This window comes from Pan paniscus, chromosome 16, assembly GCF_029289425.2.
Source record: "Pan paniscus chromosome 16, NHGRI_mPanPan1-v2.0_pri, whole genome shotgun sequence".
Lineage (NCBI taxonomy): Eukaryota > Metazoa > Chordata > Mammalia > Primates > Hominidae > Pan > Pan paniscus.
In genome coordinates, this window is record NC_073265.2 from 31886391 (window position 1) to 31903077 (window position 16687).

Consider the following 16687-nt stretch of genomic DNA (forward strand, 5'->3'; position numbering starts at 1 on the left):
GGCTCATTCCTGTAATACCAGCACTTTGGGAGGCTGAGGCGGGCAGATCACAAGGTCAGGAGTTCAAGGCCAGCCTGGCCAATATGGTGAAACAAAGTCTTTACTAAAAATACAAAAATTAGCCAGACATGGTGGCGTGCGCCTGTAATCCCAGCTACTTGGGAGGCTGAGGCATGAGAATCGCTTGAACCCGGGAGGGAGAGGTTGCAGTGAGCTGAGATTGTGCCATTGCACTCCAGCCTGGGAAATGGGGTGAGACTTCGTCTCAAAAAAAAAAATAAATAAATAAAAAGAGACCCTGTCTCTAAAAGTATATATGTCCTGTTAGGTGGGTAACAAATAAACACTACACAGGGACATTCTATAGGACATGATTCCTCTTAGATGATTTTCCCTGATGCCTTGGGCCTAGCTCATTGCTCGCTTTGTCCTCTGTTTAGTGTGATTTCATAGTATTTGACATTAAAAGAAGAATTGGAGCTGGGCGTGTTGGCTCACACCTATAATCCCAGTACTTTGGGAGGCTGAGGCAGGCGGATCACCTGAGCTCAGGAGTTCAAGACCAGCCTGGCCAACGTGGTGAAACCCCATCTCTACTAAAAATACAAAAATTAGCCAAGTGTGGTGGTGGGCGCCTGTACTCCCATCTACTCGGGAAGCTGAGGCAGGAGAATTGCTTGAACTCGGGAGATGGAGGTTGCAGTGAGCCGAGATCATGGCATTGCACTCCAGCCTGGGCAACAAGAGTGAAACTCCATTTCAAAAAAATAATAATTAAAAAAAAAAGAAATTGGCCACTAAACGAAAAGTATAAAGCCCTTAACCGAGTACAGGTTAGCACCGGATACAAGATGGGAAAAGAAACTACCTCTTTCTAAATGTATTTTGTTGTTGTTGTTGTTGTTTTTGTTGTTTTGTTTTGTTTTTGAGATGGGGTCTCACTCTGTTACCCAAGCTGGAGTGCAGTGGCACGATCTCAGCTCATTGCAGCCTCTGCCTCCTGGGTTCAAGTGATCCTCCCACCTTAGCCTCCCGATTAGCTGAGACCATAGGCACACGCCACCATGCCTGGCTAATTTTTTTGTATTTTTAGTAGAGACAGGGTCTCCGCAGGTTGCCCAGGCTTGTCTCTAACTCCTGAGCTCAAGTGATCCACCCACCTCGGCCTCCCAAAGTGCTGGGATTACAGGGGTGAGCCACCACACCTGGTCTAAATGTGTATTTTGAATACTCATATACTCTAGTCCGCCTGTAAGGACTGGAGGTATAGGGGGCTAGGAGGAACATTGGTAAAGTGTTTTTATCCAAGAATAATGTAATCTTCATTGCATAAAAGCAGGTATTTGGGTTTGCTGGCTTCTCCTCTTTTCCTTCTTATGGTGATACATATGCCTCTCATTTGGTACATTTCTCCCATGAGTGTCTCTCAGAGCACTGGCACATAAAAGTCTTCTATATTCCCCAGTGAAACTGCCTGAAGTGAAGGGTCTAGCACAAGGAGTCCATGCACTCATCCCCCATGCTGAGGATGGTTCCTGGGTATTCTGTGGGGGAGAGCATCATCTTGAGTAAACAATAATGCTTTCCTTCTTCTGTTCTCCAGGCCTCTGTTGGGTTGACACCACGGATATGTGAGGTATAGACTATCTTTTGGCTGGATCCTCTCAAAGTAGGTCTCTGTACAATTCCTACAATGAAACCCCAACCCTCTGGTTTGTGCAGGGTCTCTTCGTCAGGGAGAAAGACTGTGCCTCACTGCCTTCCTCCTGTAGGATAAAAGTAAGGTAAGAACCTGCCAAGCTCTGGGACCTACAGTAGTTCTTCTTCCACTCCAAATTCTACCATGTTCAGCTGTCCTCTCTTTGCTTCCAGAGTCACCACAGGGATGGAGAAAAGCCACAGAAGAAATATCTTGCAGTACAAGAGCTGAGAAAGATACTTAGGCCCTTGGTTGTAGAAAACTTAATTTCCTACCCATAGACTTAACAAGCAGGTCTTTTCTTCTGTGGCCCAACTTACCCTGGCTGTCTAGTAGCCCTTGAGATGCCTTCACAGAACAATAGAGCTCAAGGGTCATGTTTGAAATTCACTCAAGAAACAACCTCTGTGGCTGGGTGCGGTGAATCTGGGAGGCGGAGGTTGCAGTGAGCCAAGATTGTGCCACTGCACTCCAACCTGTGAGACAGAGCGAGACTCTGTCTCAAAAATAAAAAATACAAAAAACTCTATTGTATATGTATGGAAAGAGAATCAAGGGGGAACCTTGGCTTGATCAATGCCTTAAAGTGTCAGAAGTGGAGCTGGAACAAGAACTAAGACCTCCTGATTTTTAGCTCAATGTTGTTTCTACTTTTTTTCAAAATATAATTATGTTGCCTTTTTCTACTTATCTCTAGTTTTCTAGAAATCTATAATGAACGGGTGCGGGATCTGTTGAAGCAATCTGGTCAAAAAAAGTCCTATACCCTGCGGGTCAGGGAGCATCCAGAGATGGGGCCCTATGTACAAGGTGAGCTACTGTGGTCCTGGAGATCTGAAACCAAACTGAAGCCTGGGAAGCTCTCCTAATGTTCCCTAATTCATTGAACATAGGTGTAATGAACACTTATCGTGTGCCAGCTACTGTACTAGACACTGAATATGTATTGATAAATAGAGAAGACGTGGTCCTGCCCTCAGGCAAGCTTACAATCTAGTGGGTGTGAGTCAGGAAAGAAACAATTACAAGTAGTGATAAAGGTTAATAAATAAATGGATGTCAATGGCAAAGAACGTTGGAAAGTGTTGGTGGCCCACCTGTATGGGGTGATCAGGAAGAGCTTCTCTGAGGAGGAAACGTTTAAGCTGAGACCTGAAAGGAGTATAGTCGTGTGAAGAATGACGTAACGTGGTGAGAAGTGTTTCAGGAAGAGGGAGTGGAATGGACTAGAGCCCTGGGAGAAGGCTTGATGTTTTCAAGGGGCCAGTGTGGCTAAAGCATGGTGAATGAGAGGGAAAACTGTAGGGAATGTGGTGGGGTCTGCAGGCGCCCAATATGGCATGGCCTCTACTGGTTCCCTGTTAAACCAGTCCCCTTTCTCTTCCATTGGTGGTGGTAGTCAGACATCAGACATGGGGTAGGATTTGATGTGTTTCCTAACCAAGTACTGGTGTTTGGTGCTTGGTACCATCTGTCTTATATCATTAAGGTAGGTCCTGCTATTAAGTAGCAACAGTTGGGTTCTTTTATAGGCGAAGTTTTTACCTTTCCAGGCCACTTATAAGAAGTAATATATGGCCCAGGTGCAGTGGCTTACGCCTGTAATCCCAATGCTTTGGGAGGCTGAGATGGGTGAATTTGCTGGAGGTCAGGAGTTCGAGACCAGCCTGGCCAACATGGTGAAACCTTATCTCTACTAAAAATACAAAAGATTAGCTGGGCGTGGTGGCACATACCTGTAATCCCAGCTACTCAGGAGGCTGAGGCAGGATAATCGCTTAAACCTGGGAGGCAGAGGTTGCAATGAGTCGAGATTGCGCAACTGCACTCCAGCCTGTGCGACAGAGCGAGACGCCATCTCAAAAAAAAAAAGTAATATATATTTTATGTTCCTGTAGCAGTATGCTAGTTTATTTTTTATTTTTATTTTTTTAGCCACAAGGTCTTATTCTGTCACCCAAGCTGGAATGCAGTGATGCAAACATAGCTCACTGCAACCTGAACTCCTGGGCTCAAGTGATCCTTCCGCCCCAGTCTCCCAGGTAGCTAGGGCTACAGGTGTGCATCTAGGCAGCGGATTTTTAAACTTGCTGTAGAGATGGGATCTCACTATGTTGCCCAGGCTGGTCTTGAACTCCTGGCCTCAAGTGATCTTCCCACCTCAGCTTCCTAAAGTACTAGGATTATAGATGTGAGCCAGCGTGCCTGGCTGTAGTATGCTAATTTAAATCCTGATAAGGAGTGGGACATGAACCATCAAGAGCTGGTCTTTTCTCTGGTCAGGGCATGGCAAATGGATGATGCAATAGGTATGCTAGTGACTGATTCTGCTACCTGTGTCTTTTCCCAAATGTTTAATCATAAATAGCAGCCTAGAAACAACAACAAAAACACCATTTCCTTTGCTAGGAACCAGTTTAAGTTTGCTCTGTAAAACTCTGTGGGTATACATATCTGTGTAAAGCAATACTTTCAAGGCAGACCATGAGTTGATGCAGCGGTGTCAAACTTCTCATCTTAAAAGTCTGTGTGTGGGCTGGGTGCAGTCGCTCACGCCTGTGATCCCAGCACTTTGGGAGGCTGAGGCGGGCAGAACATGAGGTCAGGAGATTGAGACCATCCTGGCCAACATGGTGAAACCCTGTCTCTACTAAAAATTCAAAAAAATTAGCCGGGCGTGTGGCACACACCTATAGTCCCAGCTACTCGCGAGGCTGAGGCAGGAGAATCGCTTGAACCTGGAGGCGGAGGTTGCAGTGAGCCAAGATCGCGCCACTGCACTCCAGCCTGGCAACAGAGCAAGACTCCGTCTCAAAAAAAAAAAAAAAAAAAAAGTCTGTGTGTGTATGTGTGGGAGGAGTAACCAGAGGAGACCTCAGACATAGTTCAGATATCCGCATTATACAGAAAACAATGAAATCTGGAGAAAGTTAAGGGTTGTTCCCAAAGTCACACAGTTAGAGTTGGGACAGAATTGAAACTGGGAAACTTGGATTGCATTGGAAGAGAAGAATGGAACAGAATCCTGTATATCAAGAACCTGGAAGGAGACCTAGGTTCCTAGATGATTTGATTGGTATAGTACCTGCAACTCAGAAAATATGACTCTTGCAAGGTCATACAGCTTGGGTCATATGTCCAATGTCAATGACAGGATCAGGACTCAAATCTCAGGGTTCATGGTGCAAAGTTCAGGAGACTTTTGGATACCTTTATGGAGTGAATCCTTGAAGGGAGGGAGGTAGGAAATACTACATTCTAAACCAGTAAAAAATCTCTTAGACTGTGTTACAAGTTTCTTGAAGCCACTCTGGACTTTCGTAAACCATTACAAATACAGGTGGACATTTCGTTGTTTTGTTTTTTTTTAATTATACTTTAAGTACTAGGGTACATGTGCACAATGTGCAGGTTTGTTACATATGTATACATGTGCCATGTTGGTGTGCTGCACCCATTAACTCTTCATTTACATCGGGTATATCTCCTAATGCTTTCCCTCCCCCCACCCCACAACAGGCCCCTGTGTGTGATGTTCCCCTTCCTGTGTCCAAGTGTTCTCATTGTTCAATTCACAGGTGGACATTTCTTTTTTCTTTTCTTTTCTTTTTTTTGAGACAGAGTTTTGCACTTATTGCCCAGGCTGGAGTGCAATGGCGCGACCTCGGCTCACCACAACCTCCACCTCCCAGGTTCAAGCGATTCTCTTGCCTCAGCCTCCCGAGTAGCTGGGATTACAGGCATGAGCCACCACACCTGGCTAATTTTTTATTTTTAGTAGAGATGGGGTTTCTTCCATGTTGGTCAGGCTGGTGTTGAACTCCTGACCTAGGTGATCCACCTGCCTCGGCCTCCCAAAGTGCTGAGATTACAGGCATGAGCCACCGCGCCCGGCCGACATTTCTTAATGAAGGAGCAATGAGCTGAAATAGTATAGGACCAGTCTTGGAAGCTAGGACCCTGAGTAGTGACACTGAACTATGTTATTCTCATCATCACCCTCTGATGAGATCTTAGTAAACTTTTTTAAAAAAATGTTTTCTTTCTTTATTGATATATATATCTTATCTATCTGCCTGTCCATCTGTCTTAAGGCTTATCCATTCTGTGAACATGACTTTAAAGTGGAAAGTGGTTTCTGGCATGAAACCAATTCTACAGAAATTTATTGAGCACCTACAAGATGCCTATACTATTCCAGGTGCCATGGGAAATATGAAAATATAAGCCCTTAAAGAACTTGCAGTTCCAGTTCAGAATTGTGAGATGGACCTTGATAGCTACCTAAATCCAAAGAAAGGAAAGGAGTAGCCTTTCCATTAAAAAGTTTATTAATTAGATGAGAGATTAAGTTGAAATCTGAAATGCACAAGGGCCTGCACAAAGCACACATAAGAGGCCAGTGGTTATAGGATCCAAACTGATATCTAAGTGAGACAAAGACAATATTGTATTTTTACTGTGGCCTTTATTTTAATATAAAGGTACAGGTGCAAACCAAGAGGTAGGTAGTTGGAACTTGAGAAAAATTCTGTATTTCCTGTGTACTCAATCTATAAGTCACAGGAGTTTCCCCCCAACCCCAACCATTTAGTTCTTGTGCCTTTTTTTTCTTGCCTTTCTGCATAAACTAGGACCTCTAGTACAATAGTAAATAAAAATGGTGACAGTCTTGTTCTCAGAGGAAGGCTTCACCATTTTACCATTAAGTAATATATTTGCAATAGTGATTGTTTTTAATAGATATTCTATATGCTTCTCAAACTGTGGTGAAGGACCAGTTTTTTTTTTGTGGTGGTGTTTTTGTTTTTGGATCAGAGTCTCACACTGTCATCCAGGCTGGAGTGCAGTCGCACGATCGTGACTCACTGCAGCCTCAAACTCCTGGACTCAGGCAGTCCTCCTACCTCAGCCTCCCAAGTAGCTGATACTACAGACATGTGCCATCATGCCCAGCTAATTGTTTTTTATTTTTTCTTTTAGAGATGGAGTCTAGCTATGTTGCCCAGGCTAGAAGAACCAGTTTTTTTTTTTTTTTAAATTCCAATCTTTGGTATACTAATACATTTATAAAATAAAATAAGGATGAATTACTAGAAAAAATGAAAGGAATATCTTAATTACAAGCCCCAAATCTTCTTTACTAGATTCAACAGATATAAAATTACTTTATCAAAGTTACCCTTTTATTGTTTTTGGTTTTGTTTTTTTGAGACGGAGTCTTGCTTTGTCACCCAGGCTGGAGCGCAGTGGTAGGATCTCAGCTCACTGCAACCTCTGCCTCCCAAGTTCAAGTAATTCTGCTGCCTCAGCCTTCTGAGTAGCTGGGATTACAGGCATGCACCACCATGCCTGGCTAATTTTTGTATTTTTAGTAGAGACGGGGTTTCACCATATTGGTCAGGCTGGTCTCGAACTCCTGACCTCAGGTGATCCACCTGCCTTGGCCTCCCAAAGTGTTGGGATTACAGGCGTGAGCCACTGTGCCTGGCCCCTCGTTTTTTTTTTAAAAAAAAACAGAGTCTCGCTCTGTCGCCCAGGCTGGAGTGGCACGATCTTGGGTCACTGCAACGTCTGCCTCCCGGGTTCAAGCGATTCTCCTGCCTCAGCCTCCTGACTAGCTGGGACTACAGATGTGCGCCACCACGCCCAGCTGATTTTTATATTTTAGTAGAGGTGGGATTTCACCATGTTGGCCAAGATGTCAAACTCCTGACCTTGTGATCCGCCTGCCTTGGCCTCCTCTTTTGTAGTATATTTATTTATAGCTATAAATTTCCTTGTAAGCATGACTTTAGCTGTATTGCACCAGTTTTAATGTGTAGTATTTTCATCATTAATCAGTTTAAAATATATATAATTTCCAATATGATTTCTTTTGACTCATGGATTTAGAAGTGTGTTTATTTTTTAACACTCAGGGATTTTCTAGTTGTATTTTTGTTATAGGTATCTAGTTTAATACTACTGAGTTCAGAGAACATGCTCCACATAATTTCACCTAAAACAACATGTATACAGACATGCTTTGGATATATTGCAAGTTTGATTCCAGACCACCACAATAAATTATCACAATAAAGCAAAAATCAAAATAAAAACACAAATGTTTTGGTTTCCCAGTGCATATAAAAGTTATATTTATGCTATATTTTATTAAGTACGAAGTAGCATTATGTATTAAAAATGTACATACTTGGCCGGGCATGGCGGCTCATGCCTGTAATCCCAGCACTTTGGGAGGCCGAGGCAGGCAGATCACAAGGTCAGGAGATCGAGACCATCCTGGTTAACATGGTGAAACCCCGTCTCTACTGAAAATACAAAAAATTAGCTGGGCGTGGTGGTGGGCACCTGTAGTCCCAGCTATTCGGGAGGCTGAGGCAGGAGAATGGCGTGAACCCGGGAGGTGGAGATTGCAGTGAGCCAAGATCACGCCACTGCACTCCAGCCTGGGTGACAGAGTGAGACTCCGTCTAAAAAAAAAAATGTACATACCTTAATTTAAAAATACTTTATTGCTAAAAAATGCTAGTGGTTACCTGAGCCTTCAGTGAGTCATAATCTCTTTGCTGGTGCAGGATTTTTTCTTAGTGATCATGGCTGCTGACTGATCAGGATAGTGATTGCTGAAGGTTGGGATGGCTGTGGCAATTTCTTAAAACAACTTATGGAGTTTGTTACATCAATTGACTCTTCCTTTCATGAAAAATTTTTCTATAGTGTGAAATGCTGTTTGATAGCATTTTACTCACAATAGAACTTATTTCAGAGTTGGAGTCAATCCTCTTAAATCCTGACACTCCTTTATCAACTAAGTTTATATAATATTCTGTTTCATTTTTTTGTCATTTCACACAGCATCTTCACCAGGAGTAGGTTCCATCTCAAGAAACCACTTTTTCTGCTCATCCATAAGAAGCAACTCATCATCCATTCAAATTTGATCCTGAGATTGTGGCAATTCAGTCACATCTTCAGGTTCCACTTCTCATTCTACTTCTCTTGATAGTTCCACCACTCTGGAATTACTTCCTCTACCAAAGTCTTGAACCCCTTAAAGTCATTCATGAGGGTTGGAACCAACTTATTCCAAACCCCTCGATGTTGATATTTTGAGCTCCTCTCATGAGTCATGAATGTCCTTAATGCCATCTAAAACGGTGAATTCTTTCTGGAAAGTTTTCAATAGACTTTGCCCAGATCCATCAGAGGAATCACTGTGACAACTATAGCTTTATGAAATGTATTTCTTAAATTATCAGACTTCAAAGTTGAAATGATTCCTTGGTCCATGGGCCATAGAACAGATGTTATGTTAGCAAGCATGAAAACAACATTAGCCTTCTTGTACGTCTCCATCAGAGCCCTTGGGTGACCAGGCACACTGTCAATGAGCAGTAATATTTTAAAAATAATCTTTTTTTTCTGAGCAGTAGTTCTCAACAGTGGGCTTACTGTAAGCAGATATGCTGTCATCCAGGCTTTATGGTTCCATTTATAGGGCACAGGCAGAGTAGATTTAGCATGATTCTTAAGGGCCCTAGGATTTTTTTTTTTTTTTTTTTTTGAGAGAGGGAGGGTCTCGCTCTGTCACGCAGTCTGGAGTGCAGTGGCATGATCACAGCTCACTGCAGCCTCAACTTCCCAGGCTCATGTGATTCATTTTCCCACCCATGCGCTACCATACCTGGCTAATTTTTTGTGTATTTTGTGGAGACAGGGTTTCACCATGTTGCCCAGGCTGGTCTTGAACTTGTGGGCTCAAGAGATCCACCTGCCTTGGCCTCCCAAAGTTCTGGGAGTACAGCTGTGAGCCACCGCGCCCAGCCTGGCCTTAGGATTTTCAGAGTGATAATGGCTTCAATTTAAAGTCATGGTGGCTCATGCCTGTAATCCCATCACTTTGGGAGGTTGAGGTGGGTGGATCACCTGAGGTCAGGAGTTCGAGACCAGCCTTGCCAACGTGGTGAAACCCCCATATCTACTAAAAATACAAAAATTAGCCAGACATGGTGGCTGGTGCCTGTAATTCCAGCTACTCGGGAGGCTAAGGCAGGAGAATCACTTGAACCCAGAAGGCAGAGGTTGCAGTGAGCCGAGATTGTGCCACTGCACTCTGACCTGGTGAACAAGAGTGACACTCCGTCTCAACAACAACAACAACAATAATAATAATGATAATAATGATAATAATAATAATAAAATAAAGTCACCAGTTGCATTAGCCCCTAACAGGAGAATCGGCCTGTCCTTTGAAGCTTTGAAACCAGACATTGGCTGCTGCTTTCTAGCTATAAAAACCCTAGATGACACCTTTTTCCAATGGAAGCCTGATTTGTCTACATTGAAATTCTGTTGTTTAGTGTAGCTACCTTCATTATCTTAGCTTTAGCTATATCTTTTGAATAACTTATTACAGCTTCTCCGTCAGCACTTGCTTGCTTCACCTTGCACTTAAATGTTACTGAGAAGCTTCTTTCCTTAAACCTCATGAACCAACCTCTGCCAGCTCCAACTTTTCTTCTGCAGCTTCTTCACTTCTCTTAGCCTTCATAGCATTGAAGGGAATCAGGGCTTTGCTCTGGATTAGTCTCTGGCTTAGGAGAATGTTGTGATGGTTTGATCTTCTAACCATACTGTAAAAACTTTCTTCATATCAGCAAGAAGGCTGTTTTGTTTTCTTATCGTTCATGTGTTCACAGAGTAGCACTTTTAATTTCCTTCAAGAACTTTTCCTTTGCATTCACAGCCTGGCCAACTGTTGGGCGCAAGAGGCCTAGCTTTCAGCCTTTCTTGGCTTTCGACATGCCTTCCTTGCTAAACTTCAGCGTTTCTAGCTTTTGATTTAAAATGAGAGACTCTTTCACTTGGACACTTAAAGGCCATTGTAGGGTTATTAATTGGCCGCATTTCAATATTGTTGTGTCTCAGGGAATAGGGAGGCCTGAGTAGAGGAAGAAAGGTAGGGGAAAGGTTGGTTGGTGGAGCAGTCAGAACATATACATTTATCAATTAAGTTCGCTTTTCTATACGATTCTTGGTGTACCAACACAATTATAATAGTAACATCAAAGATTACTGGTCACAGATCATCATAACAGGTATAATAATAATGAAAAAGTTTCAAATATGTATAGCACAGTTTGATTTGTAGCCTAGCACATTGGCCAGTTTTTGTAAATTTTCCATGTGTGCTTGAAGAGAATGTGTATTATACAATTGTTGGGCATAGTGTTTATATATTACTATTTATCAGGTTTGATACTTGTTCAAATCTTCTGTACCCCTATTGATTTTATTTTTCCACTTGTTTTAACAGATACTAAGAAAGGCAAGTTAAACTTTCCTACTATGAGTATGGATGCCTTTTTCTCCTTTTAATTCTGCCAATTTTTGTTTTATATATTTTGAGGCTTTATTATTACATGCATACAAAATTAGAATTGTTAAAACTTCCTGGTTCATTGAACACTTTTTTCATTGTGAAGGATTTTTCTTTATCTCTAATAATGCTTTTACTTTAAAGTCTACTTTGTCAGGCATTAACAAAACTAGCTTTCTTTGGGTTAGTGTTTGTATTTTTATCTTCTTTTCTACTTTTACTTTCAGTTTTCTGTGTATGTTTCAGATGTGTTTTTTATTTTAAAAAATTTTCCTTTTGCTTTGTTTTACCTTTGTTTCATCACAGTTTTGGTCTTTTAATTTGATATTGTGGTCTGCTTGTATTTAATGTAATCACTAATTTTATTTGGGTTTAAATCTGTTATTTTGTGTTTTCTCTTTACTTTTCCTGTTTTATGTTCCTTTTTCTTTACTTTGTCTTTTGGTTTGATAACTTTAAAAAATTATTCCATATTCCTTCTCCACTAGCTTATTATTTACACATTGTCTTACTATTTTGGTGGTTACTCCAGAGATTACAACATAGACCATTGACTTATCAAAGTCTAATATTTACTGGTTGTTCTGCTTCTTCCAAGACAATAAACCTTTTGGACCTTATAAGACTTGAACTCAGTTTGTCCCTTCTTGACTTAAATGCCATTTTTAGGGCTCTTAATTTTTAAAGAATATCCTACCTTTTATCTCTGAGTGCCTTCTACTTCAAGAATAATCTTGTTTTCCCTCTAGTGTGGATCTGCTATTGACAAGTTCTCTTTTGGCTTTTTGTTGTTTGTTTGAGATGGAGTCTTGCTCTGTCACCCAGGTTAGAGTGCAGTGGCGCTATCTCGGCTCACTGCAACCTCCGCCTCCTGGGTTTGAGCAATTCTCCTGCCTCAGCTTCCCGAGTAGCTGGGATTACAGGCACATGCTACCGTGCCCAGCTAATTTTTGTACTCTTAGTAGAGATGGGGTTTCACCATGTTGGCCAGGCTGATCTTGAACTCCTGACCGAAAGTAATCCACTGGCCTCGGCCTCCCAAAGTGCTGGGATTACAGGCATGAGCCCCCATACCCAGCCTGCTTTTCTTGTTCTTGAAGGTAAAGTTCACTGAGTACAGAATTTTAAATTGATGGTTATTTTCTTTTAGTCATTAAAAATTATACCATTCTCTTCTGCTTTCCACTGTTTTTGCTGAGAAATCATCTCTTAGTCTAATTTTTTCAATATTTTTCCTTTTGTCTTTGAACAGTTTATTATGGTCTACTTATGGGTAGATTTAGGTTTTTAAAAAGTCATGCTGGGATTCTTGAATTGTGCTTTTGTATCTTTTTATCAGTTTTGGAAAGTTCTTAGCCATTACCTTTCCCTTTTTACCCCCCTTCCCTCCACTACCATTACCTCTTATAATATTCCTTCTATCCCATTCTTTCCTCTTCTTTTGGGACTCTAATTACAGGTATATTAGGCCTATTCCCTGTATACTCTGTGAGTCTTACCATTTCTTCCATATTTAATTAATTAATTTATTTATTAGACATGAAGTCTTGCTAATGTTGCCCAGACTGGTTTTGGACTCCTGGGCTTAAGGGATCCTCCTGCCTCAGCCTCCCAAGTAGCTGAGATTACAGGTGTGCACACCTAGCCTCCATTTTTTTTTCTTTGAGATGGAGCCTCGCTGTGTTGCCCAGGCTGGAGTGCAATGGCGCAATCTCAGCTCACTGCAACCTCCACCTCCCGGGTTCAAGCGATTCTCTTGCCTCAGCCTCCCGAGTAGTTGGGATTACAGTCGCGCACCACCACAGCTGGCTGATTTTTGTATTTTCATGAGAGACGGGGTTTCACCATGTTGGTCAGGCTGGTCTTGAACTCCTGACCTCATGATCCGCCCGCCTCAGCCTCCCAAAGTGTTGGGATTACAGCTGTGAGCCACTGCACCCGGCTCCCTCCATATTTTTAATCTTTTGTCTCTCTTTTCTAAATTTTGAGTATGTTTCTGATCTATCTTCCTGCTCACTCATTCTTTCTTCATCTATGTCTAACCTGCTATTAAACTTTATATTGAGTTTTTATTTTCACTTACATTATTATTTCTCAGATATCCATTTTATTATTTCATTATAGTTTCCAAGTTTACAATCTTGTCTTTAAACTCCTTGAAAATAGTAAGCAGAGTTACTTTTTTTTTTTTTTGAAACGAAGTTTTGCTCTTATCGCCCAGGCTGGGGTGCAATGGTGAGATCTCAGCTCACTGCAACCTCTGCCTCCTAGGTCCAAGTGATTCTCCTGCCCCAGCCTCCTGAGTAGCTTGGACTATAGGCTCCCGTTACCATGTCCAACTAATTTTTTGTATTTTTAGTCGAGGTGGGGTTTCACCGTCTTGGCCAGGCTGGTCTTGGAACTCCTGACCTCATGATCTACCTGCCTTGGGCTCCCAAAGTACTGGGATTACAGGCATGAGGCACCGAGCCTGGCCTTTTTTTTTTTTTTTTTTTTGAGACGGAGTTTTGTTCTTGTTGCCGAGGCTGGAGTGCAATGGCGCGATCTCGACTCTCCACAACCTCCGCCTCCCAGGTTCAAGGGATTCTCCTGTCTCAGCCTCCCGAGTAGCTGGGATTACAGGCATGCACCAACACACCCAGCTAATTTTGCATTTTTAGCAGAGACAGGGTTTCTCCATGTTCGCCAGGCTAGTCTCAAACTCCTGACCTCAGGCCCGCCCGCCTCGGCCTCCCAAAGTGCTGGGATTACAGGCATGAACCACAGTGCCCAGCCTTCAGGGTTACTTTTAAGTCGGCCTGGTAGCTTCAGTATCTGGGCCTTTCTTGGATTGCTTTCTATTGACTATTATTTTTGTTGGTTTCATTTATGTTACTTTGTTATTTTGGGTGTAATTGTATTTAGCAATAAGCCCATGAAGTTACTTTGTTTTTGAATCTCTAATACAGAGATTCTCTAGAACAGTTGGGAAGGCCTTTGGGACTTGGTCAGTAACCAGCCATGAAGATTTACTTTTATGCCCGTAGGCTCCTCTTCACCTATCTAAAGCCTCCCCATTCTATAGTGGCTAAATTTAAGTCTCACTTCTGTGGAACCTGTCCTGACCACGCCTCTGATCTCCTCATCATGTATCATCTTTCCAACTCCTGTGGCACTTGGCCATATTGTCTTGTATAGTGTAACTTACCATGATTGTAAACTGTGGGAGGACAGAGATGAGTGTAGTATGTATTTTGTATGCCAAACCGAGTCTGCCACCTTGTGGGGAAAACAACACTGGCCTACCTCAGGGACTTCGTGAGGGCCAAATGAGAACAGTTCTTATAACCTATATAGCAGAATTGTAAGGAATTATAGTTGTTGTTAGCATATGGTCTATATGACTTATAGACCATAATCTCTGTGAGGACAGAGACCTGTATTCCTAGAGTCTATCATATACCTGACAAGAGGTTTCCAATAAATATTTCTTGATTTAATTTATTATCTGAATGAATTTGGCCAGATTCCCTCATTTTTGTCTATTAAACAATATGAAATAGGAATGATAAAGACTTACAAGAAAAGGTTAAAGTTTACCAAAAATTTCATTTAATTTCTTTTTTCCGTTTCACAAATCCGATAGGTTTATCTCAACATGTAGTTACCAATTATAAGCAAGTAATCCAACTCTTGGAGGAGGGAATTGCAAACAGGTAACAGGTTTGTTTGTTTCTGTCATTCTTTTATCCTCACACTCCTATCCTGTATTCCCATTTCCCTTTGGGGAGTGTATAATGACACTTAAAATTGTCTCTGTGTGTAGAGATGTTCACAACCAGGAGGCTCTTCCCAGAACAATAATGTTCACAGAGTAAGGGGTGGTGACTAAGATTTAGTCTCTTCTCACTAGTAATGAAGCTGGAATCTGTTCTGGACATAATATTAGGCAGTAAGCCCAAGGAAGTTACTCTATATTTTGTTTAGAGCTTCTAAATTTGGAAGAAAGGATTCTTACCTGCATTGTCCTCTCCTCAGGTTTGATAGATATAAGGATGAATGTAGTGTAAAAGGTTCATAAAAACATTTTTTTCTAGTTTTGCATACTTATAAGGTAGCCCCTCAAAAGACTGTTTTGAATCTGCTATGAATAACTAGGTGCTGTAGATTCCCCTAAAAGCTATTGTAAATTGTAATAACATTCCATGTTGTAAGTTACTATGAAATACCTAGAATATTACTAGTAAATGTCCCTAAAAAAGGCTTTTTTTTCTGGGGTAAAAAGGTCTTTAGAGCCTTCTATTTATCCTGTTAATAGCAGGACCAAGTTAATTGAACATAAAGGAATAAATTTAAATTTAACATTCTCCTGAGCTTCATTGAACTCTCCTGGAGACACTTACTTCTGGTCTTCAGGGTACCCTGAGCTCCATGATTTTTCAGTGTCAGGCTTGAATCATGAGACTAGCCTCTAGATTTTGCCCCTTTTCTTCAATTCTCCAGATCCTCTGAGAACAGAGCTCAGTGAGATGCTCTTAGATAAAGGAAAACCTCTCCTGACTTTAAGGGTTAACACTGTAATGGATTTCTAAGGGAGACTGTGAATTCCGCCTGGCTTAAGCATGATATTGATGTGATTTAAGATCTCATTTCCAAGATCTTTCTGACACTGTAGAATTAATATTCTGTGTTTAATCAAAACTTACCTTCTCTGTCTTTGAGGTATCTTCTCTAGCAAGCTTTCTACATCCACTTGTCTTATTAAAATGACTCCAAGAATAAAATAAAATAAAGTGAAAGAATAAAATAAAATGGGTCTATCTTGGGCATGTTCTTCCAGGATGATGACGCTCTAGTCTTCATTTCCCTTTTCACTTGAATTTTTGCTTCTATTGCTTAAAAAAAAAAAGTTTCAGTGTAGTTTAGTATGAAGCTACACTCTGTTTTATGCTCAGATATCAGCATCTAGAGTGCTGCTTCTGCCCTCTTTGGACTATTCTCTTCATGATACTGGACTAAATATGTGTGTTTTATGATTCTCATCGGTGAACCTCAGCACTAACATTTCTTGTATTCTGTATGGATCCTTAAGAATCCACCATGTGTAAACAATCCTCGTCCTAACAGTTTTTCCTTGTATACACAGAATCACAGCAGCCACCCATGTTCATGAGGCCAGCAGCAGGTCCCACGCCATTTTCACGATCCACTACACGCAGGTTGGTAACTCCTTATGTTTGGTGAGATTTCTTCCTCTCCTTGTACCTTTAAACCACTTTCTTGTCTTCCTTCCTATTTCTTTTTTTGTTTGTTGGTTTTTGAGACAGGGTCTCAGTCTGTTGCCCAGACTGGAGTGCAGTGGCGCGATCTCGGCTCACCTGAACCTCTGCCTCCCAGGCTCAAGCAATTCTCCTGCCTCAGCCTCCCGAATAGCTGGGATTACAGGAGACGCCACCATGCCCGGCTAATTATTTTTTAATTTTTAGTAAAGACGGGGTTTCACCATGTTGGCCAGACTGGTCTCAAACTCCTGACCTCAAATGATCCACCTGGCTCGGCCTGCCTAGGTGCTGGCATTACAGATGTGAGCTATCGTTCCCGGCCCTGTTTCTTTTCCTTTCCTC

General features: G+C 41.7%; 1 protein-coding gene across 2 annotated transcripts in view; it reads left to right on the plus strand.

Moving 5' to 3' along the window:
- The window catches only part of STARD9 (StAR related lipid transfer domain containing 9), a 144482-nt gene that overhangs the window by 59669 nt on the left and 68126 nt on the right, over positions 1–16687 (plus strand). For both annotated transcript variants that reach the window (XM_063596570.1, XM_003805597.6), the window contains exons 5-9: positions 1604–1636; positions 1723–1784; positions 2397–2509; positions 14710–14779; positions 16210–16282. In XM_063596570.1, coding sequence (XP_063452640.1) covers positions 1604–1636; positions 1723–1784; positions 2397–2509; positions 14710–14779; positions 16210–16282 — 351 coding nt within the window. The remainder of the gene's footprint in view (positions 1–1603; positions 1637–1722; positions 1785–2396; positions 2510–14709; positions 14780–16209; positions 16283–16687) is intronic.